The 27,537-nt window shown below is 37.7% G+C and overlaps 1 protein-coding gene across 1 annotated transcript; it reads left to right on the top strand.

Moving 5' to 3' along the window:
• Window positions 1–1,858: 1,858 nt before the first annotated feature.
• On the top strand, window positions 1,859–6,530 carry LOC114682545 (zinc finger CCHC domain-containing protein 3-like). Its single transcript, XM_028856466.2, has one exon. It carries the CDS (start codon window positions 1,882–1,884, stop codon window positions 3,094–3,096), a length of 1,215 nt encoding a protein of 404 aa, XP_028712299.1. The 5' UTR covers window positions 1,859–1,881; the 3' UTR covers window positions 3,097–6,530.
• The last annotated feature ends 21,007 nt before the right edge of the window (window positions 6,531–27,537 follow it).

The raw sequence follows: 27,537 nt of genomic DNA, 5'->3' as shown, positions 1-27,537 counted from the left end.
CAAGTGATAACCAGATCTATCAGTTCATCACTATATCTTCAGGACTCACTTTATTTCAATTTAACTCCATTCGAATGAGAGAAATAATATTTATATTTCTCTGACAATTTTAGTCTCAGGTTCTTGGTCCTTATATGAGATTAGGGCATTTATTCACCTAAAGAAATTAATCATAATCATTGCAAGTAATTTATTACTCCTATTGTTAATAGGCCACTATGGGAAAAGTAGAAGACTACTCTAAATGTTCTGGGTTTTGGCATGTAGCTCCTGAGTATGACACTTTTTTTCTTACTGGAGTTATATGCAGAGTAGTTTTCATTCCTATCACATATAGTCATTCCCATTGAAGCTTCTAATGAGGTGCCATGTGAATATCTGTTCTATGATGACTTATATGTAGGATCTTTAGTAATATCTTATCACCATCATATTGGGAGGTGTAATTCTGGTTTGGAAATGGTTTGTGAATCACCAGTGGGGGACTATGGGAGCTCCCTTGGCCACGAAGTTAAGCAAATAACTCTTTACTGAAACCTGAGAGAAAAATTTGATTCCCCTTCTTGGTCTAAGATGTATGTACACTTTTCACAGTATCTCCATGATATAATTGAACCATATCAATTACTTTCAGATATGTATAAATGTTTGTGTATGTGCATCCTTCTGACACACATTTAGAGGTATAAATATATATGTATGTATAAAAATACATATGCATACTTGTGTGCACCTCTAAATAATTGAGCATTTCTCATATGTGTACTTTATTTATAAAATTCCACTCTTCTTTATTTTTTCTCCCTCATTACCTTGTCTGCTCCTGGAAATTACAAAAGAAATACTAGTTCTTAGTGAATTTATATTTTTTCATACATCCACTAATATAGTCAGAACTAAATGAAGCATTGTAGAGAATGTGGTGATAATAAATGAACATTTTTATCTTTGGCCTTCTGGAATTGAAAGGCTGCTCACAATGTCATTGTTGAAAAACCTGCGTCTATCTGACTTAGCATCCATCCTTTCTCCTTAGCTTTTCTGCTTAGTGTGTTGAGCCCAGAGAATTTCCATAATGTGCTGGCATGATGATATTTGTTGTCATGCTGCTACAATTGTTTGTTTGTTCGTTTTTTACTTTGATTATATTTTAGGTGGGTGTTCCTATTTTCTAAACATTGGCCTTTGAAATTTGGCGTCCTTCTTAGAAGACACTTTTTTCCACAGGAGGAATCCTGTTCCTTAGGATCATGAATTGTGTCTTAGCATTGAATACCATACTTTCTTTGCCCAGGAAAAATTTGAGTTGTTTGAATTTATCAGGCAGATGTAAACAGAACACTGTAAGTACATAGCAGTTTGTGAAGGTGTGGAATTTTGTAATAGTGCTGTAAAATGATGTCATTTTTGGACAGTTACAACTAAAGTTGCCTGTGGGTATACGGATAGATATATATAGAAAACTGTACCAAATAACGTGCCTTCAGAGATGTTGCCAAAGAGGACTGCCTCTGGGTTCACTAATTCTTAGCCTTATGTATGAGGCAAGGTTAATACGTTGGGGATTATTTTCCCTCATTTAAATGATATATGTTTCTTTTAATCAAAAAAATTGAAATATTCAGTCATGTCTGAGGGAAACAAGGATATAATGCCCTAGGATATTCTAAGTCCTAATAAGCTTTATATTTGAATGTGGTGGTACAATCAAGTCTAATCTGATGTTTTCAGTTGTGTTAGATGTGATTTTATATGAAAAGCCCATCATGATGATGATGATGAGTAAAATAATAACTATATTAATGGGACTGTTTCTGAGAACATAACAATGTAAAAATTGCTTTAAAAAACCCCCCAGATTTTCATCTGAAAAGAGGCAAGATGGCGACAGGTGGCAGAGCAGAGGAAGATCTGCAGCGGGGCCGCCTGCAGATGCTGCTCCCCACGCAGCCTATGGCCCAGGCTGAGGAAGCCCAGGGCACAGGAGAGAAGATGGGCTGGGCGCAGGTAGTAAAGAACCTGGCGGAGAAGAAGCACGACTTTCGCGAGCAGTGGCAGGGAGAAGGAAGGGGCAGAGGTGCGGGTGTCAGGCTGGGCAGCCCCGCAGGCCTGGCCGCTCCGAACCCAGGCAACTTCCCACCTGCCGGCCGCGGGGACCCGAGGGTCTACAGAAGAGACCCTGCGGGCTACGCGGCAGAAGCTTGCAGGATGCAGGGAGCCGGAGACGCGAATCAGAGGAGGATGGCCCAGGTGGCGGCGGCAGCGGCGGCGGCCATGGCGTCCCCCTCCCCCGCCAGGCCTGGTGAGATCCAAGACGCAACTGCAGGGCGACCACTGCAGGATGAGCCTCCAGCCGCCAGGCCGGGTAAGGGCCGCTTCCTTGTGCGCATCTGTTTCCAGGGAGACCATAGTGCCTGTCCGACCCGGGATTTCGTGGTGGGAGCCCTCATCCTGCGCTCCATCGGCATGGATCCTGGGGACATCTGTGCTGTTATCCAGATCCCTGGCAGCCGCGAGTTTGATGTGAGCTTCAGATCCGCAGAGAAGCTTGCCCTGTTTCTCCGCATCTATGAGGAAAAGCGGGAGCTGGACGACTGCTGGGAGAACTTTGTCGTGCTGGGGCGGAGCAAGCCCAGCTTGAAGACCCTCTTCATCCTCTTCCAGAATGAGACCGTGAATGTGGAGGATATCGTGACCTGGCTCAAGCGCCACTGCGACGTGCTGGCCTTGCCAATGAAAGTGACTGACAGGTTTGGGATTTGGACTGGGGAGTACAAGTGCCAGATTGAGCTGCGCCAGGGGGAGGGCGGATTGAGGCACCTGCCTGGGGCCTTTTTGATGGGAACAGAGAGGGGCTACAGTTGGTACAAGGGGCAGCCCAAGACGTGCTTCAAATGTGGTTCTCCGAACCACACGACTGGCACCTGCACGCAGGACAGGTGTTTCAGGTGTGGAGAAGAGGGGCACCTGACCCCTTACTGCCGCAAGTTCATCATGTGCAACCTCTGTGGCAAGGGAGGACACATGTATGCTCAGTGTCCCAAAGCAGTTCACAATGCCGTGGGAGATCATCTCACTGGCATGGCGGGGTACTGAATGTACTTCTGCTTACCTGGGTGAACGCATAGCCAGCTTACCCTTCTTAAGTGCCAAAACGTGTTGTATTTTTTTTTGTTTGTTTTTTTGTTTTTGTTGTTGTTGTTGCTGTTTCTTTTTGCTTTTTTAAGACCTTTTTTTTTTCTCTTTTTGGAAGTAGATATTTCTAAAACTTAACAGAGACATCTCTCTATGCCTTTTAAAACCACGCGTGCTCCTTTTCAGCCTGTTTGAAAAGCACTGTTCAGAACTGTAGCTTGCAAATGTTGCCTGCCCCCTCTCCGCTTTTTTGCCCGTTTTACATTGGTTTTGGTACTTTCAACACCCTGTCTGCCTCTGTATTTTTACTACCTCCTGCTTCATCCATGTCTCATTAGGAGATTTTTGCCCTTTGGACTGCCTTGCTCATTTTTATGCCTCAGCCCTGTATACAGGGCCCAATGCGGGATAGGCATTCAACTAAGTGTTTATTGAATTGAAACTGTTGTCGACTAGCTCTGTCCAGAGCCTGCCTTGTACAGCTCTCTGCTGGGCTCTTTTCATTTGCTGCTTCTATGTGATATGAAAATTTGTGAAAACAGTGTTGCTGGAAATGTGTAATCCAAATAAGCTCTGAAAACGTGGCCGAGGGCCTCTTGTAACATAAAAACCTAACGACTTTGTGACAGTTCCTTGTGGCTCAGAAGCCATATTTCTGTAGGAGTGTGGAGCCCAGGCAGTTCCGCTGGGAAAGACCAAAGAGGTGGTTTTTGTTGGATTTTCTTTGTGGGGGCTTGCTTTTGTTTTGTGTATTGATTTGAGACAGGGTCTCACTGTGTAGCCCTGTCTGGTTTGGAACTGACTGCATTCCTGGACCAGGATGGCTTCAAACTGACATTGATCCTCTCACTTCTGTCTCCCTGAAGGATGTTTTAAATTAACCCCTTGGTTTTCCAGCAGATGAAATGAATCCGAAGTTAAATGACTGGGTTAAAGTACACAGCGGTGTGGTGCTTCAGACTGTCCACAGTAGAGTCCACTGCCCCCTTGCCTGGTGCTCATCCCACTACCTCTCACACTTCACAACAGTCTCCTTGACAATGGTGGGCCAAGGAAGTCTCTCCAGGGGTGTGGTCCCTGCATGAAGCTGAGACACCAGCCCCTGAAAGAGCAGAAAGAGAAGCTTGTCTTGCCACTTCATAGTAAGGGACCTAGGGAAAGTACCAGCGAACTCATTGCAGGCTGCATGCATGCATCAGTCCTTGGAGTGAGTGCCACATCTTCAATGTTCCACTGTCACTGTCAGCATTGAGAAATGGTTCCCCTTGGGAAAGAAACTTGCCAGACTTTTACATTTGCACCTCTGCCTCATCTACTAGGAACCCCAGAGAAGTTAGAGAGAGAGATCATCTGATCTTGGACCTTGGACCTCTGATGCTCAGAAGAAAGGTGGTTTTAACCCAGAAGCATGAGTGATCTATAAACTGGAAAACATTCTTGGGGAAACAGGCCAAGAGAGAGGGCCTGAGTCAACTAAGTTTTATCAAGTTAAAGTGAAAGACAGTAAGCTGCTTTTTTCAGTTTTTGTCTTCTCTTTGCAGTTTTGCTATTTTCTTGTGGCTTAGAATGTAAAACAGATGTTCAGATTTGTTCTCAATAAATATTTGTCGTTTTTGCCCAGGAAAAATTTTGAGTTGTGTGGATTTATCAGGTGACCATAGACATGACATTTTAAATACATAGCGGTTTCTGCAGGTGTGGAATTTTGTAAAAGGGCTGTATAATGATGTCATTTTTTGAGAGTTACAACTGAAGTTACTGTGAGTATATGGATAGATATATACTGAAAACTGTTTGAAATGACATGCCTTCAAAGATGGTGCCAAAGAAGGACTGCCTCTGGGTTCAATATTTCTGATTCTAATGTATCAGGCTAAATGAATACATTGGGAATTATTTTGCCTCATTTAAATGATATATTTTTCTTTAATCAAAACAATTGAAATATTCAGTGATATCTATAGGAAGCAAAGATATAATACACTAAGATATGCTAAGTCTTGACAAGGTTTTACATTTGAAATTGATGGTACAATCATCAAGTCTGCCATTATGTCTTTCATTGTGTTTGCTGTTATTTCAAAATGAACACTGCATGATGATGGTGAGTAAAATTATAGCTATATTAATGATTCAGGGGACTGACTCTAAGAACAAAACAATGTAAAAATTAGTTTAAAAATCAGATTATCAAGAAGAACAATGACAGGATGTAATTTAATCGAATTTTGAAGTTTTATTTAGAGGAGACTCCCCAGCATTGATCATTTTATAATGAGTTGTGATTAAAAAAACAAAAAAACAGAGACACTTGATTTATGCTTAGGTTTTATTTAAGGATTCTGAAATCAGTTGTTGAAACTGAGCGAATACAAGCACTGATTCATAGATATAAAAGATGCCCAGTGGGTACTTATATTAGGGAACATCTGAGTGTTTTGACAAATATCCAATTTGGTACATTTTGCTTATTTGCTTCTAATAAGCAAAGCCTAGTAGAAGAGTCTATCAGCAATCTGGCTGCTTAGAAAGATGATTTCCTGGGTTCTAATTCCAGAATATATATATATTCCTGAAAAGTCAGGCATACAGGAACCACCATCCAATCAAAGGACATGAGGCATATGTCATGTGAGTAATATCATGGAGTTTTCCTGGCCAGCTTGTTTGACATATTTGGCAAATTCTCCCCTTGTGTGAAACAAAATGTCAAACTAACATTGCTAAAATTCCTGTGCATGAAACTGGTATTTAATGGAATTTTTTTTACCACCCTTGTATCAGGTGAGTGTGCCTAGAAAATTGTTTCATTATGAAGCAAACCAATGTTCTACTCCATGCTGAAAAAGGATCATTAAACAAATATTGTCAGAGTGGCTTATACTATTTAATGTGCTGATGAAGAGGGAAAGCAGAATTTAGAATGTATAGCTTTAAGAGTCTGTCCATGTTCTCATTGATGGCCACCCAGAAAAATCAACACAGTGGCTTTCTATAAACTCAGATGTCACACAAAAGATAGTAATTGTATGAACTAAGGACAGAATCCTGATAATGATTTTAAAACAGATTTCCACTAGGGGAAAGGCAAAGAATTTTTGAATATCTTCAAAATATCTATTTGTAAATGAATAATGAGCTAAGTATTTTGTGAATATTTATGGAACTTTGAATCAAAAATAAATGCCATATGCATGCAGACATATGTGGAACCACACATAAATGCACACATTCAAATAAGAAATTGTAAAAAAATATATAAGGATTATCAATATTACACTATAATTCAAAAACCTCAAAATATTATATAATCATTAGGACACAGTAAGATAGCATATCCAAACTGCTTATGGTCAGAATATGGCTAAATGAAACATTGCTATTTACAAAAGTAGCATCTTAATTTGGTATTTCATATATATATATATATATATATATATATATATATATATATATATATATATATATATAATCTCAGAAATATATTTATTGGAATGGTAAAATTCAAGAATCTATGATTGCAGTAGAGGAAATGACATGACATATCAGAAACTGTCAGCAGCAAGCTGGAATTCTCAGCACAGAATCACAATCAGTCAGCAGCAGGCAGAAAGGGAGTGCTGCATGTATGTAGCCAGGACTTTGGCCCAAGCAACACATACATGAGTACCTCCTGGTTGACAAAAGCTGTCTTTTGTTTTGTTTTGTTTCATTCCAAGGATCGCAGCTCTGATTTCCCTGCTCCTGTCACCTATACAGCAAGTAGGATCCAGTCTGAAGCTACAGCTTCTCTTTAAAGATGGGACATCCCAGTCTCAGTTGAAAAGTTGTATTGTAAACAAGGAAGATAATCCAATTGAGGCTTTACTAACTGGCACAGGAAATGAGAGTCCTGCTCTTTCCTCTTCCATGGAGATCCACTGTGGGAATAGCTATGGTATTTTCACTTTTATTTTTGTATGTGTATTTAGATGTGCCTCCTTCTGACACACCTTTAGAGGTATAAATATATATGTATTATACGTACATATGTATACAGGTATATGAACATTTAAAAGTAGCTAAGCATTTCTCACATATATTTCCACTCTTCTTTCTTTCTCCTCCTGCATTACCATGTCTGCTTCTGGAAATTCCAAAAGAAATATTACTTCTTAGTGAATTTATTTTTTTCATACATACACAAATACAGTCAGAACTAAATGATGCATTGTACAGTGTGTGCTGAGGATAAATGGACATTTTTACCTTTGTCCTTCTGGATTTGAAAGGCTTCACAATGTCATTTTGAAAAACCTGGTTCTTTCTATCTTACCATCCATCCTTTTTCCTTAGCTTTTCTGGTAAGTGTTGCATGTTCAGAGAGTTTCGAATAGGAGCTGGCATAGCGATATGTGTTTTTATGCTGCTACCCTTGTTTGGTTGTTTCTTTACTTTGGATTATATGTTTGGATGGTATTCATATTTTCTAAACATTGGTCTTTGAAATTTGATTTCCTTCTTAGAAGACAATTTTTCCACAGTAGGAATCCTGTTCCTTAGGGTCATGACTTGTGTCTTAGCATTGAGTACATAATTTCTTTGCCCAGGAAATATGTTGAGTTGTGTGGATTTATCAGGTGGCCATAGACACGACATTTTAAGTACATAGCAGTTCCTGCAGGTGTGGAACTTTGTAACAGTGCTGTAAAATGAAATCAATTTTGGAGAGTTACAACTAAAGTTTCTTGTGGGTATAAAGATAGATAGAAAGAAAACTGTTCAAAATCACATACCTTCAGAGATGTTAGCAAATAAGGACTGCCTCTGGATTCACCATTTTTTAGCCTTTTATATCAGGCTAGGTTAATACATTGGGAATTATTTTGCCTCATTTAAATGACACATTTTATTAATCAAAAAATTAAAATATTCAATCAATGTGTGGGAAACAAGGATATAATACCCTAGGATATGCTATGTCCTGGCAAGTTTTTACATTTGAAGGTAGTGGTACAATCATCAAGTCTGCCTTGATGTTTTTTTGTTGTGTTAGATGTGATTGTGATATGAACAGCACATGATGATGATGAGTAAAATAATACCTATATAAATGGTTCAGGGGACTGTTTCTAAGAACATAACAATGTAAGAAATAGTTTAAAAAACAGAATTTAAAGAACAATGACAGAATGTAATTTAATGGAATTTTGAGGTTTTATTTATAGGAGACTCCTCAGCATTGGTCACATTTAGTATATGTTGTGGTTAAAAAAATAAAACCACAACAGTAGAGACACTTGATATGTGCTTAGGTTTTATTTAATAATTCCAAAATTAAATGTTGAAACTAAGCGAGTACAAGCACCAATTCATAAATATGGAATGATCTCCAGTATGTGCTTACATTAGGGAACAACTTTGAGTTCTCTGATGAATATTCCCTATGTTATATTTTGGTTATTTACTTATAATAAGCAAAGGCTAGTAGATGTCTCAATCAGCAAACTGGCTGCTTGGAAATATGATTACCTGTATACAAGCATCACCATCCAAAGGATATGAGGCATATGTAGTGTGAGTAATATCATGGAGTTTTCCTGGTCAGCTTGGTTAACATGTTTGGCAAATTTTTGCCTTGTGTGAAAGACTATGTCAATCTGACATTGATAATAGTTCTGTGCATGCAAATAATACTTGATGGGCCTTTTAGCACCCTTGTATCAGGTGAATGTGCATACATAATTGTTTCATTATGAGGGAAACCAATGTTCTACTACATGCTGAAGAAGGATCATTAAACAAATACTGTCAGAGTGGCCTATGACATTTGATGTTCTGATTAAGAGAAAAAGACAGAATTTTGCATGTATGCTAGCATTGAGATTATGTCCATGTTCTAAAGGGTGGCCCAACAGAAAGGATAACACAGGACCTTCCCTGAACTCAGATGTCACAAAAAAGAGAGTAACTATATGAACTAAAGACAGAGTACTGATATTGATGTTTAAAGAAGAATTTGACTAGGGAAAATGCAAAGAATTGGTAAGGTTGCCATTTTTACTCTTTTAATCCTAACTATCCATGAGCATCGAAGATCTTTCCATTTTCTGACATCTTATTCAATTTCTTTCTTCAGGGACTTAAAGAATTTTTCATACAGATTCTTTGCTTGCTTAGTTAGAGTTACCCCAAGGTATTTTATATCATTTGTGGATATTGTAAAGGGTGATGTCTCTCTGATTTCTTTCTCAATTCATTTATCATTTGCATATAGGAGGGTTACTTTTTTTAGTTAATCTTGTATCCTGACACATTACTGAAGGTGTTTATCAGCTGTAGAAGTTCCTTGGTCGAATTTTTGGGGTCACATGTATACTATCATGTCATTTGCAAGTAGTGAAAGTTTGATTTCTTTCTTTTTAACGTGTATCCCCTTGATCTCCTGTTGTGGTTTTATACCTCTAGCTAGAAGTAGTACTATATTGAATAAATATGGGGAGAGTACACAGCCTTGTCTTGTTCCTGATTTTAGTGGAATCACTTAGAGTTTCTCTCCATTTACTTTGATGTTGGCTGTTCACTTGCTGTATGTTGCCTTTATTGTGTTTATGTATGTTCCCTGTATTCCAGATCTCTCCAACACCTTTACCATGTAGGGGTGTTGGATTTTGTCAAAGACCTTTTCAGCATCTAATGAAATGATCCTGTGTTTTTTTTTTCTTTCAGTTTGTTTATATAGTATATTACCTTGACAGACTTTTGTATGTTGAAACAACCTTGCATGTCTGGAATGAAGCCTACTTGATCATGGTGGATAATTGTTTTGATGTGTTCTTGGAATTGGTTTGCCAGTATTTTATTGAATATTTTTGCCTCAATGTACATGAAGGAGTTTGGTCTGTAATTCTCTCTCTTTGTTGCATCTTTGTTTGGCTAGAAAATCAGAGTAACTGTAGCTTCATAGAAGGAGTTTGGTGGTATTCCTTCTGATTCTATTGTGTGGAACAATTGAGAGAGTATTGGTATTAACTCTTCTTTGAAGTTCTGGTAGAATTAATTCTACATTGAAACTATCTGGTCCTGGGCTTTTTTTTGGGGGGGGGAGTTGGGAGACTTTATGACTCTTTCTATTTCTTTAGGGGTTATTATTCTATTTAAATATTTAATCTAGTCTTGATTTAACTTAGGTATAAGGTACCTATCCAGAAAATTGTCCATATCTTTTAATTTTTCCAATTTTGTGGAGAACAGGTCTTTGAAGTATGGCTTGATGATTCTCTGAATTTCCTCATTGTCAGTTGTTATGTCTCCTTTTTTCATTTCTGATTTTGCTAATTTGGATACTCTGTCTCTGCCTTTTGGTTAGTCTGGATAAGGGCTTGTCTATCTTGTTGATTTTCTCAAGAAACCAACTCTTTGTTTCATTGATACTTTGTATTGTCCTCTTAGTTTCTATTTTACTGATTTCAGCTCTCTATTTGACATTTACCTGCCTCTATTCATCTGGGTGACTTTGCTTCTTCTTGTTCTAGAGATTTTAGGTGTGATGCAAAGTCACTAGTGTGGGATTTCTCCAACTTCTTTTTGTGGGCATTTAGTGCTTTGAATTTTCCTCTTAGCACAGCTTTCACAGTGTCACATACAGTTGTGTATGTACTATATTCATTTTCATTGTTCTCTAGGAAGTCTTTGATTTCTTTCTTTATTTCTTCCTTGACCCATTGGTGATTCAGTTGAGCATTATTCAGTTTTCATGAGATTGTAGGCTTTCTGTAATTTTTGTTGTTATTGAATTCTAACTTTAAAACATGGTGGTCTGATAAAATACAAGAGGATATTCCAATTTTTTTTTGTATCTGTTGAAGTTTTCTTTGTGACCGAGTATATGGTCGATTTTAGAGAAGGTTCCATGGTGTGCTGAGAAGAAGGTATATTCTTTTTTGTTAGGGTGGAATGTTCTGTAGATATTGATTAAGTCCATTGGAGTCATAGCATCAGTTAAGGCTCTTATTTCTCTCTTATGTTTCATTCAGCAGATCTGTCCAATGGTGCAAGCTGGGTGTTGGAGTCTCCCACTATTAATGTGTAAGGTTATATGTGTGATTTAAGCTTTAGTAATGTTTCTTTTACATATATTGGTACCCTTGTATTTGGGGTATAAATGTTCAGAATTGAAACTTCATCTTGGTGGATCTTTCCTTTGATGAGTCTGTAATGTCCTTCTTGATCTCTTTTGACTGATTTTAGTTTGAAGTCTATTTTGTTGGATATTAGGATAGCTACACAAGCTTGCTTTCTTTTTTAAGTTTTAACAAATTATTCTTTATGAAGAAATTTTCTACTCACTCCACAAAACACTCACAAATACCCCCTCCTTCCTTCTCCCATCCCCACTCCTCTCCCAATCCACCCTGAATGCCCACATCCCCCAAATCAAAGTCTCTCATGCTGAGTCAGCAGAGCCCATCACAATGAACCTAGATAGGTCCAAGGCCCTTCCCACTGAACTAAGGCTGTGCAAGGCATCACACCACAGCACCGGATTCCCAGATGCCTGTCTATGCACCAGGGACAGATTCTGATCTGGATGCCCCCAAACACTTTGAGCCAAACCACTGGCTTCCATATCCAGAGGGCCTAGTCCAGTCGCGTGGGAGTGCTACAGCCAACAGTCTCAGTTCATGGGCTTCCACTAGTGAAGACAGTCATCTCTCCATGTCCTCCCATCATGATCTTGATGTCACTTGCCTGCAGAATACCTCCTCTCTCAGTTGGAATAAATTGGATTCCCAGAGCTCACCCTGTTACCTGTTCGTGGATCTCTGCATCTGCCTCCATCAGTCACTGGACAAAGGCCCTATGATAACAATTAGGTTATTTGCTAGACCCGTCCCCAGAGTAGACCACTACAGGCACCCTCTGGACCACAAACAGCAGACCTAGGTGAGGTCATCCTTGTGGATTTTTGAGAGCCTCCCCAGCACCCTGCCTCTTCCTCTTCCCATGATGTCCCCATCTATCATGTTATCTTCCTCCCTGTCCTCCCACTCTGTCCCTGTTCCAGCATGACCCTCCCATTTCCCTATGTTCTCATCCGCCACTCCTTGCCCTCTGCCACCCCCCATACCCAGTCTGCTTATGTAGATCGCATCTGCTTCTCCTTCGCAGGGTCATCCATGAGTCCCTCCTAGGGTCTTTTCCTGTTAGCTAGCCTCTCTGAAGTTGCAGGTTGCAGTCTGGCCATCCTTTCCCTCACATCTAGTATCTACTTATGAGTGAGTGCATACTATGTTTGTCCTTCTGAGTCTAGGTTACCTCATTCAAGATGATATTTTCTAGTTCCATCCATTTGCCTGCAAATTTCATAATATCATTATTTTTTACTGCTGAGTAGTACTCCAATGTGTATATGTGGCACATTTTCTTTATCCATTCTTCAGTTGAGGAGCATCTAGGCTATTTCCAGGTTCTGGCTATTAAAATAATGCTGATATGAACATAGTTAAGAATGTATCCTTGTGGTAATATTTAGCAATTCTTGGGTATATGCCCAAGAGTGGTATAGCTGTGTCTTGAGGCAGACTTAATCCCAATTTTCTGAGAAACCGCCATATTGAATTTCAGAGTGGCTGTACAAGTTTGCATTCACACTAACAGTGGAAGAGTGTTCCCCTTGCTCTACATCCTCTCCAGCATCAACGGTCTTCAGTGTTTTTGATCTTAGCCATTCTGACAGGTGTCAGACTGTATCTCAAGTCATTTTGATTTGGATTTCCCTAACGACTAAGGATGTTGAGCAATTCCTTGAATGTCTATCAGTCAATAGACAGTTGGCTTGGAGAATTCTGTGGAGAATTCTCTGTTTAGCTCTATAGCCAATTTTTTAATTGGACTGTTAGATATTTTGATGTCTTGTTTCTTGAGTTCTTTATATATTCTGGATAGCAGGTCTCTGTCAGATGTGGGGACAACTGTAGTCAATAAAGGGCATGGATGGTGATTCTCCCAATACTGAGGACAGAAAAAGGACACCTGATTATCTACAGTCCTTAGCAGTATACAGGGGACTGCTTTCAATGGCTGAAACAAGAAAACTTGCCAATTGAAGTAACTGGTGTTGTGCATAGGGATCCAACAGGCCCGCAAGTGGAAAAATGTCAGTTGTAGATGGTGCATACCTCAGTACAGGATCCTAGGTGCAGGGAGCCAGGAGGGCGTGCCTTGTTTTGACACTCATGTTATTTATTATGCAGTGCTGTTTACTGTGTGACAGAAGTACAAGGTACAAGGAAACCCACTATAAGAGTTTATTAAGAGAAGGGAATAGGGAAAAGGTGCACAGGCTTATGGAAACAACCAGTGTGGATAGGGGATGGAGGAATGGGTGGAAGTTGCTTTCATGGTTTCCCCTGAGCATGCACATACGTGCCTACACAGTTACTCCATGCATGTACATAAATTACATGGTCACACTCCTTGCAAATTACGTGATCATGCAGTGCATGTTTTACATAGGATGTAAGGTCCTGTGCTGACTAAGCATTGTCCCTGACTGCTGTACAGCACGTGCTCAATAGCTAAGCTGGGCGCGTGGCTAGGAATTCTAATACTCACCACTGTGACATCCATGTGGTAAATCCTATGGCAATGTCAGTTTTCACTAGGAATCTTCAGTGTCTCTGAAAAAATCAAGCAGTAACATTGGCAGATATTACCATACTCATCACACAATAATCTGGGTGAACACTAAAGTATGCACAGGAAATTTATTTCTTGTCATCCCACTACTATTTTGTTTCACACAGGTAAAATTTTTGCCCACTTGGTTTGCATTGTCATTGCATTTTCAGCACATAGAGACTTTTGTAATTTTCATTTTCTCCTTGTGAACCAATTCCATTCTCTGATGACAAGTAAGGCATGTGGTTTGTTGGAATTCAATTATTTATTAAGGATAAGAGGTATTACATACTTCCCTTGAAAGTAATTATTATAGCAGCTTTCTTTATTCTTGGTTCTGGTGTTTTTGTATGTTTCCATCTGATGAAGATCATATGTCTGTTACCACAGACTCTGCAATCTTATTTCAGATAATAAAGTTTAGATGGGAAAACATTGTGACTCTGGAATCATCCACCACCTCTGAATCTGTTAGAATCTTCCTGCTGCCATTTCAATACAGATGTATGAGGCTTTTAGGGCAGGAGTTTAATAAATACATGTGACATCAGTACATACTATACAAAGCCTCTTAGGCTCTCTATAAAGAACAAAACCTCACATAATTGTGTTATTTCCCAAAGAGTGAATGAGGAAGCAACTCTGATGTGGGTTAATTGATGCATAGATATGGGTATATCAATATGTCATTAGGACTCCCTTTATTTCTATATTCCTCTATCAAAGTGAGAGTCGTGGTTTTTCTTAGGTCTGTAATCATTCCAGTCTATGGTCCTTAGCCTTTAACAGTGTGAGGTATTTATTCAATCCCATGTATTTAATCATTGTCCTTATAGGTAGTTGATTACTCTACTGATATTTAGGAGTCTGGCAAAAAAGTATCTGAATATAACTCACTCTTTTCTATTTTAGGGCATGGAGCTTCTAAGAATGATAAATATTGTTCTTACTCCAGTAACATGTACACTAATCTTCTGCTACATCCAATACAGTCACTCTTGTGAAGCTTCTAACTAGGCACCAGAAGAAGATCTGTTCTATCATGACATAAGTAGGTGGGAACTGAAAAAATAGGTTCACATCATCATATTGGGGGGTGTAATCAATGTTTATAAATGGTCTGTGATGCTCCTGTCAGGAAATAAAGGGACTTCCGGGGTAAAAAGGAAGAGCAAAGTAGAAGCCCAATCAGTAGCATGCTCATTTAGTATTTTGTAAACCAGGCATATTTTTTCATAATAAAGTTAGAAATATTTGAGTATATATATTTATGGATTCAAAACCAGGCATACTAACTAGTATTATAAAATTTCAGTCATAAGAGAGATGTGGTAATAGGAAGTTCTCAGGCTATATATTACTAGGTAGGTAAGACTGGAAAATTCCAATCCAAAGAGAAAACCTATCTCAAATCAGGTTGATTTAAAAAGAATCTGCCGGGAAGGTGGGGGCAGGGGTGGGAGGGGGAAGAACAAGGGAATCTGGGGCTGATTTGTAAAATTAAATTAAATTATAAAATAAAAAAATATATGAAAAGAATCTGCCTCAAAACAAACAAAAACAAAATATTTGATAAATATATAAGCACATTTGCACTCATGAATTTCAAAGAGCTGGAAATAAATACATAATTATTGTACTATATAAAGCCCTCAAAAATTATGATATGCCTAGGTAAGGACTAATAAAAACCAACACTTATTAATGTGGATATTTATTTTAATGTTATTACAGAGGAGGAGAGTTAGGTTTTCTTATTCAGTTATGCTTGCTTTGAAAGTCTATTTACTTTTCAATAGATAGTTCCATATAGATGCACACAAAACTGCATTAAAGTAACTCATTTTTATTTTTATCTATTAAACTATTTTTTTATTTTTTATCTATTAAACTATTTTTATCAAAAATAGAAAAAGAAATTTCACATTTAACAATCATATTGGTAATTGGAGGGAAATTTTAGTATTAGGAATATATGGAATATTTCAAAACAAAAATATTTATGTATTAATATATACAAGTTATTTTATGAGTAGGTATTGCAATTGAGAAACAAAAACATGAAGGCCACTTGCATAAAGGTAACTGTGTAATTACATATAGGACTTCCAACAGACAAACAGAATGATTGGGATTATATTTATAATATTCTTTTCCTAAATAATTTTGTCTTAATTTAATTGTTTATTACTAAGACACTGTAAGATATTCTATTAAAATTGGGTCTATTTGGAAGAGGGCTTGAAAGAAACATATTTTTTTTTATTCCTAGCAGCTTTTTGTAGAGAACTCTAATAAATACAAATAATGATATATTATATTGTGTAATATTATACTATATATTATTCAACTATATAAAAAACATGAAAAAAGCCAGGTGGTGGTGGTACATGCCTTTATTCCCATCACTCATGAGGCAGAGACAAGCAGATCTCTGTGACTCCATGGCGAACCTGGTCTACAGAGCATGATCCAGGAGAGGAACCAAAGCTACACAGAAAAACCCTGTTTTGAAAAAAAAAAACCAGCAAAACAAAACAAAAATACATCACTCAGGATGATATTTACTAGTTCCTTCCATTTGCCTGCAAATTTCATGCTGTCATTGTTTTTCTCTGCTGAGTAGTTCTCCATTGTGTATATGTTCCACATTTTCTTAATCCATTCTTCAGTTGAGGGACATCTAGGTTGTTTCCATGTTCTGGCAATTACAAATAGTGCTGCTATGAACATGGTTGAGCATGTATCTTTGTGGTATGACTGAGCACTGCTTGGGTATGTGCCCAAGAGCGGTATGGCTGGGTCATGAGTTAGATCGATTCCCAATTCTGAGACAAACATGGTTTGTACTCACTCATAAGTGGATACTAGATATAAAGCAAAGAACAATCAGACTGCAACCCACAGAACCAGGGAAGCAACATAGCAGAGGGGACCCTAGGATGACTGTGGCTTATAATAAGTTTTGAGTTTACTCAATCACTGGGTAAGCCTCAGTGAAACGTTTCACTATTAGAGTAAGAATTTGTACTGTTTCAAGCTGATAATATAATTATGAATAAATAAATAAATAAATAAATAAATAAATAAATAAATAAATAAATAAATAAATAAATGACACACACAGATAAGAGAGAGAGCAGTGAGGTGCATTTGGCAGGCCAGAGTTACAATCATTAAAGCCCAGAGAGGAACGGAGCCTTTCTTGTAGCTAGCTAGATTCTCAACCAGAGCTGGTGGAAACTCCCTCAGCCCACCAGGCAACATCAGCCAGTTTTCTACTGTTAGATGGAGTCAGAGGCCAGGGTAAAGTAAATCACATTTTATCCTGTGTTCCTCTTTCAGTTTCCCTGCTTCTGTACAACACACAGTGAGGGAGAGAGATTCATGAGTCAGCAGCTCTAATGGAGATCTCCAAGTACACTGCAGTCATTTGATTTCCATTCTGAGTTTGGACATCTGTCTCCTTATTGGTTCCTAATCTATGTCTATTTGAATAGGAGCCAGTCAGATCAAATAAAAAGGCTTTCAGTCAAGGATTTTGCTAGCCAGGCTCCTTACTAAAGTCTAGCTCATAGCTGGATTTATCCAGGAGCCTGGCTGTAAACAACTCCAGGGAATGAGAATTGTCCCAGAGAACTGCCAAAGACAGAGGCAATAGAAACCTAGGATAGGCAGGGATTTGTTGGGATTTCCCACACTACTGCTCTGAGTAAATTGTCCCTGTTTGCTGTGCAGGAAATGTGCTCCTGTCTCTAAAGCCACTGCTTCAGCCTTCTTATCAGCAATCACAGGCTTATACTTAGATCCTATATTGTCTGCATGGATGTTTTTTTTGTAATCAATATCTGACAGGAACCAGGGATGTATTGATCATCTGCTTCCTAAGAGGACCCATTAAGAAAATGACTATGTCAGCAGCAATTCTCACTTAGCCACCTGGGATTCTGTGAAAATTTCAAGTGTAGATTCCACTAAAAAATGCATTTGGGGAATCTGAAATAGCATATTCGAAACTGTTACCTGAAAGGTACAATTGGCAGCCCAGAATCACAACCAGCCATCAACAGGTGGAGATAGCCAATATACAGGAAAAAGTAGCTGAATATATGATCAATTCTCTTGTTACTTTGGGATGCTTTTCTCTTTTGAGAATTGCAATCTGGGCTTAGGATTCATTACATCATTTCCTGTCATCCACTTTCAGTTTCCTTATTTCAACTGTGGCACAAATTTAGTTGGGAGGGTGAAATGAATCAGCAACTATGAATGAGATCTCCAAGAGTTCCACAGGATTTGCTTTCCACTGATGGAATTGAGATCACTCCCAGTATTGGTTCCTTTGAGATGAGCCATTTCCCACCCCCACAGTTCCCCAAAATACGCTTGAGTAGAAGCAGCAGAAAATATTAGTTAGAAGAATAGAGGGGAGAGAAACAGATAGAAAATACAGGATAGCCTTGAGAGGACATGGATCATAATCCATTGCAATTAAGGGGCAGTTTCTAATATCATAATGGTGTAAAAATTGTTAAAAGGATATTCTTTTTAAGAGCAACAATGATAGAACATAACTTTACCAAATTCTGGGGTTTTATATGCAGGAGACTCCTCAGCATTTTTCTTGATTGATGTATGTGTGGATTACAAAAGAAGAGCAGAGACAATGGTATGTGTATATTTTTAAACACACTGTAATCTGTCAAGGTTGTACTATTGGAGATCTCCTGAAGAGCTGCTGATTCATTTCTCCCTTCCACCTAAATATGTGCTGCAGGTGAAACAACAAAACTGAAGGCAGAGACAGGAAAAATTTAATTTATACTAGGCACTGAATGCAATTATTAAACAGAAAACCATCCCGTGGTAACTAGGATATGATCATCTATTCACCTACTTGGCCCTATATGCTTTCTATCTTACTGAAAGCCTCCCTTCCTGCCTGCTGATGGCTGATTGTGCTTCAGTGCTGTCAAATGCACTTTGCTGGTAATATATTCTGACATGTCATGTGAGATTCCCCAAATGCAGTTATTTGTAGAATCTGACACTTGTAATTTTCATAGGGCTCCAGGTGGCTAAGTAAGATTTTTCTCTGACATAGTCATTTTCTTAGTGGGTCCCCTTGGGGTTCCTGAGATCCTATCTTCATGGCTTAGCTATCACGTAGTGATGATTACTGCTGCAACACCGGGAAGTTGTTGGGTTCAAGCTGACACTGAGGAGCATACTGCACACTGCTTATAAAATCCATTTAGTTCACATGATTTTCCACATAATGTGCTATTTGCTTTGTTGATCTTAGCCATTCAGACCAGTATAACATGGTATTTAGAAATGTTCTTATTTGCATTTTCCTGATAACTAAATGGATTCTTTTTAATACTTTCTTATGTGAATCTGGGCCATTCAAGATTCTTCTCATGAGAATACTTTGTACCCCATTTTTAATGGCATTATTTGGCTTTCTGATGTCTATTTTCTTGCATTCCTTATATATTTTTGATATCAGTCTGCAGTCAGATGTGTAGTTGGTGAAGATTTTTTCCCATCCTGTAGGCTGCCATTTTGTCTTATTGACAGGGTTACAGGGATTACTCCAGTTGAGTCTCCTAGCAATACTGAGAGGGTGTGTGAACTGGCCTTCCCCAGTAATCAGATTGCTGACTATCCTAATTGTCTTTATAGAACCTTTATCCAGTACCTGATGGAAGCAAATTCAGAGATCCACAGTAATGAACTGGGCTGAAAGCTGAGAGTCCAGGGGAGAGTGTGTAGGTATTATATGAACAGGGGGATATCAATATCAAAATGGGAAAACCAAGTAGACAGATGACCTGAGTGTGTGGGAGCTCATGGATTCTGGAGGGACAGCTAGTCATGTGACTGGCTTAGACCCTGTGCATCTGGAAGACAGTTTTGTACATTTGTCTTTTGTGGGGCCCCTAGCAGTGGGATCATGACCTGTCCCAAATGTATGAGCTGCTTTTTTGGAATCTATTCTCTATGGTAAAATGCCACGTTCAGCCTTGGTGCAGGGGGAGGTAATTAGTGCTGCCTCACTTGATATGCAGTGCTTTGTTGATTCCCAAGAGAAAACCTTACCCCTTCTGAAAGGAGAGGGAGGAGGAAGGATGGGAGTTTAGAAGGGAGTAATGGGTAGGGTATTGTATCAAAGAGGAAGGAGAAAGTGTGTTTGATATGTAAAATTAAATAAAAAAGGAAAAATACATGAGGAAACATAAAAAATAAATATATAAACCCCATTTAAGTGTTTGGTCAGAGCGCTTCTAAAAAGAGCAATACCGCTATTACCAGCTAGCACCCAGCCAAGAAACTTGCTTTTAAAGGAGCCATTCATCTGTTTTCAACCAGCAATAGCTTAGCTGAGGAAAGCCAGTAATTATGAAGCCATTGTTTGCTCCACTTTTTGGGTGCTTACAATCATTTTTAAAGCTATTTTAGGTCTTACTTGGAATATCTGTCCTCATGTAGGACTGTCATTTTTGACTTGAGTATTATGTCCCATCAGACTTTCCAAAATAACCACACAGAGACTTACTAATAATTGTAAATGGTCAGCCAATAACCCAGAGTTATTACTAACTAACACATACAATTTAAATTAACCTATACTACTTATCTTTACTCTGCAATGTGAATTGATTCCTTTTCTCAGTATTGCATGTTCACCTCCTTCTCTCCTAGAAGCTACACAATTCTGGGACTCCTCACATCTTCCCAGAAATCTCTTTGTCTGGTTCTCCTACCTATCCTTAACCTACCTAATTATAAACCAGTCAGTTTCTTAATTGAATAATTCACAGTAATATATATTCAGACAGTGTAAAGGAATATTCCACATTCAATTCTTGGCTTTTTTAAACACACTCCCATTTTATTTATATGGTGAGTAGACATAGATTTTTCCCCTGCTTTCTGTTTGTCATGTTTTACAATTAAATATAATTGGCAACATTTGGGAAATATTATGTATATATTTTTGGTCTAAAATATTTGCATTTATTTCCCAAATATTTCACTTATTAAGCAGTGAATTCATCCAGAACTCTCAGCCCTGGAATCCCAAAAACAACCGCATTTCATGGATGTTGTAACTGCCCAGGTGATGCCTAGTTTTATACCAAAGGCTTGGCTGTGATCTACAGCTGCCTTAATACATGGAACAAAAGTTAGAATATACCATGTACATTCAGAAGCATATTAACATGGCAAATTTATTATGTATAATGATTACTTACAATCAAGAGATTATACAGATGACTACATCATATTTGGCACTATATATAAGGAGGGCAGGTGCCTGCAACCAAGAAGCTGTCACTGAATCCACTACTAATTTTCTGTGCGGGGTAAGATGCTGTGATAAGTTTTACTGAGGAACCAATGTTTTAAGTATATGCATAAAATTCCAGTATGTAGTTTGAACTCAGAATATAGCTGCATCTATAATTTGGATCTTAAATCCACCAACATTCATATCAAACAACATTTCTGAAAATATCATGAACTTTCCAGTTCATGCTACTTCTCCCAATTTTTTTCATGAGGTAAAACGACCACACAATTTCAAAGAGTAAGAAGAATGTGACTGTAATTATTTTCAAGAAGTAAAGAACATCTGATAAAGGGAATGACTTCAACACTCATATTTTCTCTCTACTACTTACAATTAATGAAAAGAAAAATAACAGTTAAGTAACTCTAAGTCATATATAAAGTTTGTCTTTTGCTTTATGTATCATTTACTTTGTACCTTAAGGAGACCAATAGATGAACATAAATAATTCACTTAAATTTTTATAATACTTCATATGTGCATAATATATTTCTGTTTTCTAACCCCAAATTATTTTGAATCTGAGAAGGAATAGAGAGGAGTTTCTTCTCTGCTGCTCTCATTACATTGTATGTGTCTGGTTGGTAGACCAATAGCCCAGGCACTGACCATTTCCTAGCATTTACATACACTATTCAGTGAACAGAATTTAAAACTGGAAGAGCACAGAAGACCATATTTAACTAAGGTGGAAGAAGAATGCAATGGTCTATAGGTTTTTTAGCAGTGTGTTCTTGTATTATATTCATTGTGCTATATTTTTTGTTTTTATGGTTATATTGTGCCTAGCAGGGTAGAAGTCTCAGTCACCAATATGATCATTTGAAATTTTGTGAACCTAGAATATATTTTTAGAATACTCATAATCACAAGCAGGCATACTGGTATTACACAATCCCAGAACATAAGAGAAGTGTGGTAACAGGAAGTTCTCTGATTATGCATGACCAGATAGGCTAGACTGGCAAATTCCAATCCAAGGAGAAAACCTATCTCAAATCAGGTAGCGTTAATAAACATCTGCATCACAAGTCTCCAGTCAGCTAGTATTAGTAAACATTTGCATCCAACATTGTTTGATGTAAAGATTTAGCAGGAACTAAATGCAGAATTTCTATACTGTATCCAGCCCTCAAAAATGCCATTATTCCTAGAGGCAGGGCTAATTAAATCCAATTCTTATTAGAGTGGCTCTTGGTTTTAGTCAGTTAATTGAAAAGGACTGATAGAATTTTTTCAGGCATGCTTACCATGAGGGGATATCATGTTCCAGTAGATAGGTCCTTATCCAAAGACAAATAGAGGCCTTAAATGAACTCAGGTCTTATTAAATATAGAAAAAGAATATAAAATTCAGATGTTATAGTGACATTTGAAACTGAAGCAGATCTAAAATGGGGAACATGTTACATTTTGAAAAAATATTTTTATGTAAATATTAAGAATATATTTCAAGCCAGGCAATAGTGGTGCATGTCTTTAATCCCAGGACTCAGGAGGAAGAACCAGGCAGATCTCGGTGAGTTTGAGGCCAGCCTGGGCTACCGAGTGAGTTCCAGGAAAGGAGCAAAGCTACAGAGAGAAATTCCGTCTTGAAAAACCAAAAAAAAAAAAATAGAGTATATTTCAAGAATATGAAGTGAGTTAGAGAAAGAAAAAATAATGCCTCATGCCAATGAAACCGTGCAATCAGAAAGAGGGACTTACAATATAAAACACAATTTCTGAGAATATAAATATGCGTAAATTTCTGTTTTTTAAAATATATTACTCTTAAGTTATTTCTTTTTTTAAGGCATTGTGAGAAATGATATTCTAGTTGGGTCTATTTGGAAAAAGTGTTGAAATTAGTATTTCTTTCTTCAATCCAACTGGGTTTTTGTAGAGCACTCTATTAGATATAAATATATTACATATCATTACTCAACTAAATGAAAATGATAATATACTGTAATTATACAATATTACATTTAATTGTATATCATAATTTTATTTCTACTACAAAAAATCACATAAAAACAGACACAAACAGATCGCAGAGGGAGCAACCATATGCATTTAGAGGATAGAGTCACAATCAGAAAAGTCCAGGCAAGAATAGAAGATTTATTGTAAATAGCTAGCACCTAGACCGCAGCAAGTGGAAACTCCCTCACCCCACAAGCCAACATCAGCCTGTTTTCTACTGTTAGTTGGAGGCAGAGCCCAGGGTAAACTACATTTTATCCTGTGTTCCTCTTTCAATTTCTCTGCTTCTGTACAACACACAGTGAGGGAGAGAGATTGATGAGTCAGCAGCTCTGATGGAGATCTCCAAGTACACTGCAGTCATATGCTTTCCATTCCTTGTTTGGACATCTGTCTCCTTATTGGTTCCTATTCTATGTCTATTTGAACAGGAGGCAGTCACATCAAATAAAAAGGCTTGCAGTCAAGGATTTTGCCAGCCAGGTTCCTAACTAAAGTCCAGGAGCCTGGCTGTAAACAACTCCAGAGAATGAAAACTGTGCCAGAGAACTGAAGGAGACAGAGGCAATAGAACCTAGGATAGGCAGGGATTTGTTAGGATTTCCCACACTACTGCTCTGAGTAAATTGCCCCTGTTTGCTATGCAGAAAATGTGCTCTCCTGTCTCTAAAGCCACTGCTTCAGCCTTCATATCAGCAATCATAGGCTTAGACTTGGATCCTATATTATCTGAATGGATGAATTGTTGGGGAATCTGTACCTGACAGGAACCAGAAATGCATTGAATATATGCTCCTTTGGGGAACTCACTAATAATAAGTGCATTTGGGGAATCTGACATCACATGTTAGAAAATGTTACCAGTAAGCTGCAATTGGCAGCCCAGAATAGAATTCAGGCAGCAGCAGGCAGAAAGGGAGTCTTTCAGGTAGATCGGCAGGATATAGACCCAAGGCGCTGGATATATGATCACCCCTAGTTGCCACAGGATGGTTTTCCGTTTTCATAATTGAATCCTGGAACTATGATAAATTACATTTTACCTGTCATCTCCTTTCAATTGTGTTGTTTCTGCTGTAGCACACATTTAATTGGGAGCTAGAAGTGAATCAGCAGCTCTGAAGGGGATCTCCAAGATTATCACAGGATTTGTTTTCCATTGGTAGAATTGAGATCTCTCTCATTTTGGTTCCAAGCAGATTTTGAATGCACACTCATTCCATCAGCCACAGGGAGAGCTAACAATGTCAGCAGAGCATGTTATTAGCACTCAGGCTCTGGCTATATTCCAGCTCCCAATTGGTCCTGGCTATAACCAAAACATGTCTGCACATTGGTCCAGACAAGGCAGACTGTTCCTGACATACACAAGAGGCTGAGATGAGGGAAATTAGCAAAGTCAGTGATTATTTGATTCCCAGCATTATAGCTCTGAATCACCTATTCCTGTAAATGTACAGCCAACAGATTCCTGCTTCTGATACTACTGCTTCTCCTCAAAGACGTGACATCGCTGTCTCAGTTTGAAGTGCTACAATAACTTCTATGAAAAGTTATTAAAAAGTTATAAAAAACCTTCTTGAGGTTTTAGTATCTGACAAAGACTAGGTGAGTCCTGCTCTTTTCTCTCCTCTGTGAGATATTGTGGAAAGGGATATGGTGTTGTAGTTTTATTCATGAATCTTAGAGTCACTGCAGGCACTACCCTACCTGTGAGCCAAGGGTCTCAATGGACAATAAAGCATAGGACAGGAAACTTACTTGTTATCATCCAGTTGCCATTTATGTGCTCACAGGATCAACTTTGCAATCTTAGGCTGCATTATCACTGCTTTTTGCTTTATAGAACCTCTTGTATATGATTTTTTTCTTAGCTGTCAACCCACTGCTATCTTTGTATGAGCTTTGTTGGAAATCAATTATTTATTGATGATGGCAGAGAGATATTCAATACTTCCCTTGAAAACAATAAACACAGTAGATTTCTTTTTCTTGATTATTTCTTTTTTTATGTTTTGAAGCAGTACAGATGTCTTCTTGTGTCTCCCATCTGAATTCCTATCTCTGATAGTAAATTGGAGACTGGAAAATGTTGATATGTTATAGCCATCAACCACCTCTGAATCTTTTGGGATCTTTCTGCCATCTTTCCAATACAAATGTATGTTGATCTCAAGTAGGGTTTGGTGGAGACATGAGACATCAGAACGTAGTACCCCAAAGCCTCTCAGGCTCTATAGAAAGATCATTGCTGCACATTGTTATGTTGTTTCCCAAATAGTGTCTGTAGTATCATATCTGATGAGGGTCAAGTGATGCACAGATACATAGGTATATCAATATATCATCAGGACCGAGTTTATTTGCACATGACTTGGGCAGAAGGAAGGAAATTGTTTTCATATAAATCTGTTATCATTCTAGTCTCAGGTTCAAGGCAATTAAAACTGTGTGAAGTGTTCCTTCCAAATCCTGGTCTTAATCCTAATTCTCATATTTTCTTCATTTCTAAACTGATTATTTGGCCACTATGACAAAAATATATCTTAAGATTGCTCATTGTGATTTTTCTTATGGCATGTAACTCATGAGAGTGTGAAATTTTGTTGCTGCTCATTTTAAACAACTAGCATGAAGATTAACCTTCAGTCATATCACATGTAGTCAGTCAAAGTGAAGCTTCTAAATTGCAGCAGATGAATTTCTGTTCTATAATGATAGAAGTATATAGCAACTTCAAAAATAAATTCTTTCCATTATATTGGGTGGTATAAGCAAATTTTTGAAATGTCTGTGAAGCTCTACTGTGGCACTATAGGTTTACCTTTGGCCTAGAAGCAAAACAAAAAACACATCACTGATACCTGAGTGAGAAAATTCTGACATCCCTTCATGGTATAAGGTGTTCTGTTTTCACAATACATCTCCAAATATTATATGAGACATTTCAATTACTTTCAAATACTTATATAAGTTTATGTATGTGCATACATATGAGTTTACTTATGCATATATATATATATATATATATATATATATATATACAGAAAAAATATGCATGTGTACACTTTCTTAACATAGTTTAGGATTTCATACATGAGTACTGCATTTGGATTATTTCAAATCTCTTTTTGGTTTCTTCTTCAAAATAATATCTGCTCTTTGAAACATAAAATAAGTACCAAAACTTACTAAAATTATTTTAGTTATTTGTGCAAATACAAATGTATAAATAACTGACAGTGTGTACTGATTGTGGTGATTATGTGCAACCATTTTTAATATTGACCTTTTGGAGTGGAAGGCCTATCAATGTTATTGTTCAGTATAAATGTATCTTTTGTATCATAACATCTAATATTTGTCTATGGATTGTTTGATAATGCGAGAATTTGAGAGAGTTTCCCATCTGAGCTGGCATGACAGTTTGTGATTTCATTATGCTAACCCTTTTAGCTTCTGTACTTTTGCTTTTGTTTAGTTTTTGTGACATTCAATTTTTCTAATCTTTGTGCATTTAAATCCCTTTCTTTCTTAGAAGACACTGTATTCACAGCAGACATCCTTTTCCTTTTAAAATGAACTGTGTTTGACCATTGCATACCCTATTTTCTTAGACTAAAAATAACCGTGAGTTGTGTGGATTGATCGGTTAGCCTGGGGCAAAACAATGTAAGTTTTGTGCCATTAGAGTTGTATAACTGTGTAATAGTGCTGTAAAATGATACTTTTTTCTTACACTTGCAACTAATGTTGCATGTGTGTGGGATAATAAGTCATTAGAAGCCTGTTAGAAATTATATGCCTTCAGAGAATTTGTAGGTGGAGTCTGTCTCTTTGGGTCCACTATCTTCATGGCCTTCTGTAGTTAGCTAGGTTATCATATGGGGCAAATTTGTATTCCTGTCAGTGATATATGTCTGCATTACTGCAAATAAGTGAAAAATTCAGACATCTCTTTGAGTACAAAAGAAGTAATACCCTATGAAAGAGTAAAAGTTGGTAAATAATGACATTTGAAGGAGCTGTTAAAGTCCTTGTTTACCTTCAAATTTGGTAGCCCTGTTTGCTCAGTTTTGACCTTAATAAAGATGGAAGATTGTAAGTAGAAATAATAGCTCTATTAATGGCTTAACAGAACTTTGTGAAAAGGAGCTTATTTTTTTAAGAGCAACAATGATAGAATATAATTTCATCAAATTCTGAGGTTTTATATACTGGAGACTCCTCATCATTGTTCTTGTGTGATGTAAGTGTGGATTACAAAAGAACAACAGTATTACCAGTATGTGTATATTTTTAAACACACTGTCACCATCTAGAACTTTTTTCTGTCCAGTTCTTTCTGTACTGAACATCTGTGCTTTTATTTGATCTCATGAGACAAATCCTAAACTCCTAAGTTAGTTGCA

This window comes from Peromyscus leucopus, chromosome 1 (assembly GCF_004664715.2).
Source record: "Peromyscus leucopus breed LL Stock chromosome 1, UCI_PerLeu_2.1, whole genome shotgun sequence".
NCBI lineage: Eukaryota > Metazoa > Chordata > Mammalia > Rodentia > Cricetidae > Peromyscus > Peromyscus leucopus.
This window is presented reverse-complemented; position numbering and strand designations above follow the sequence as displayed.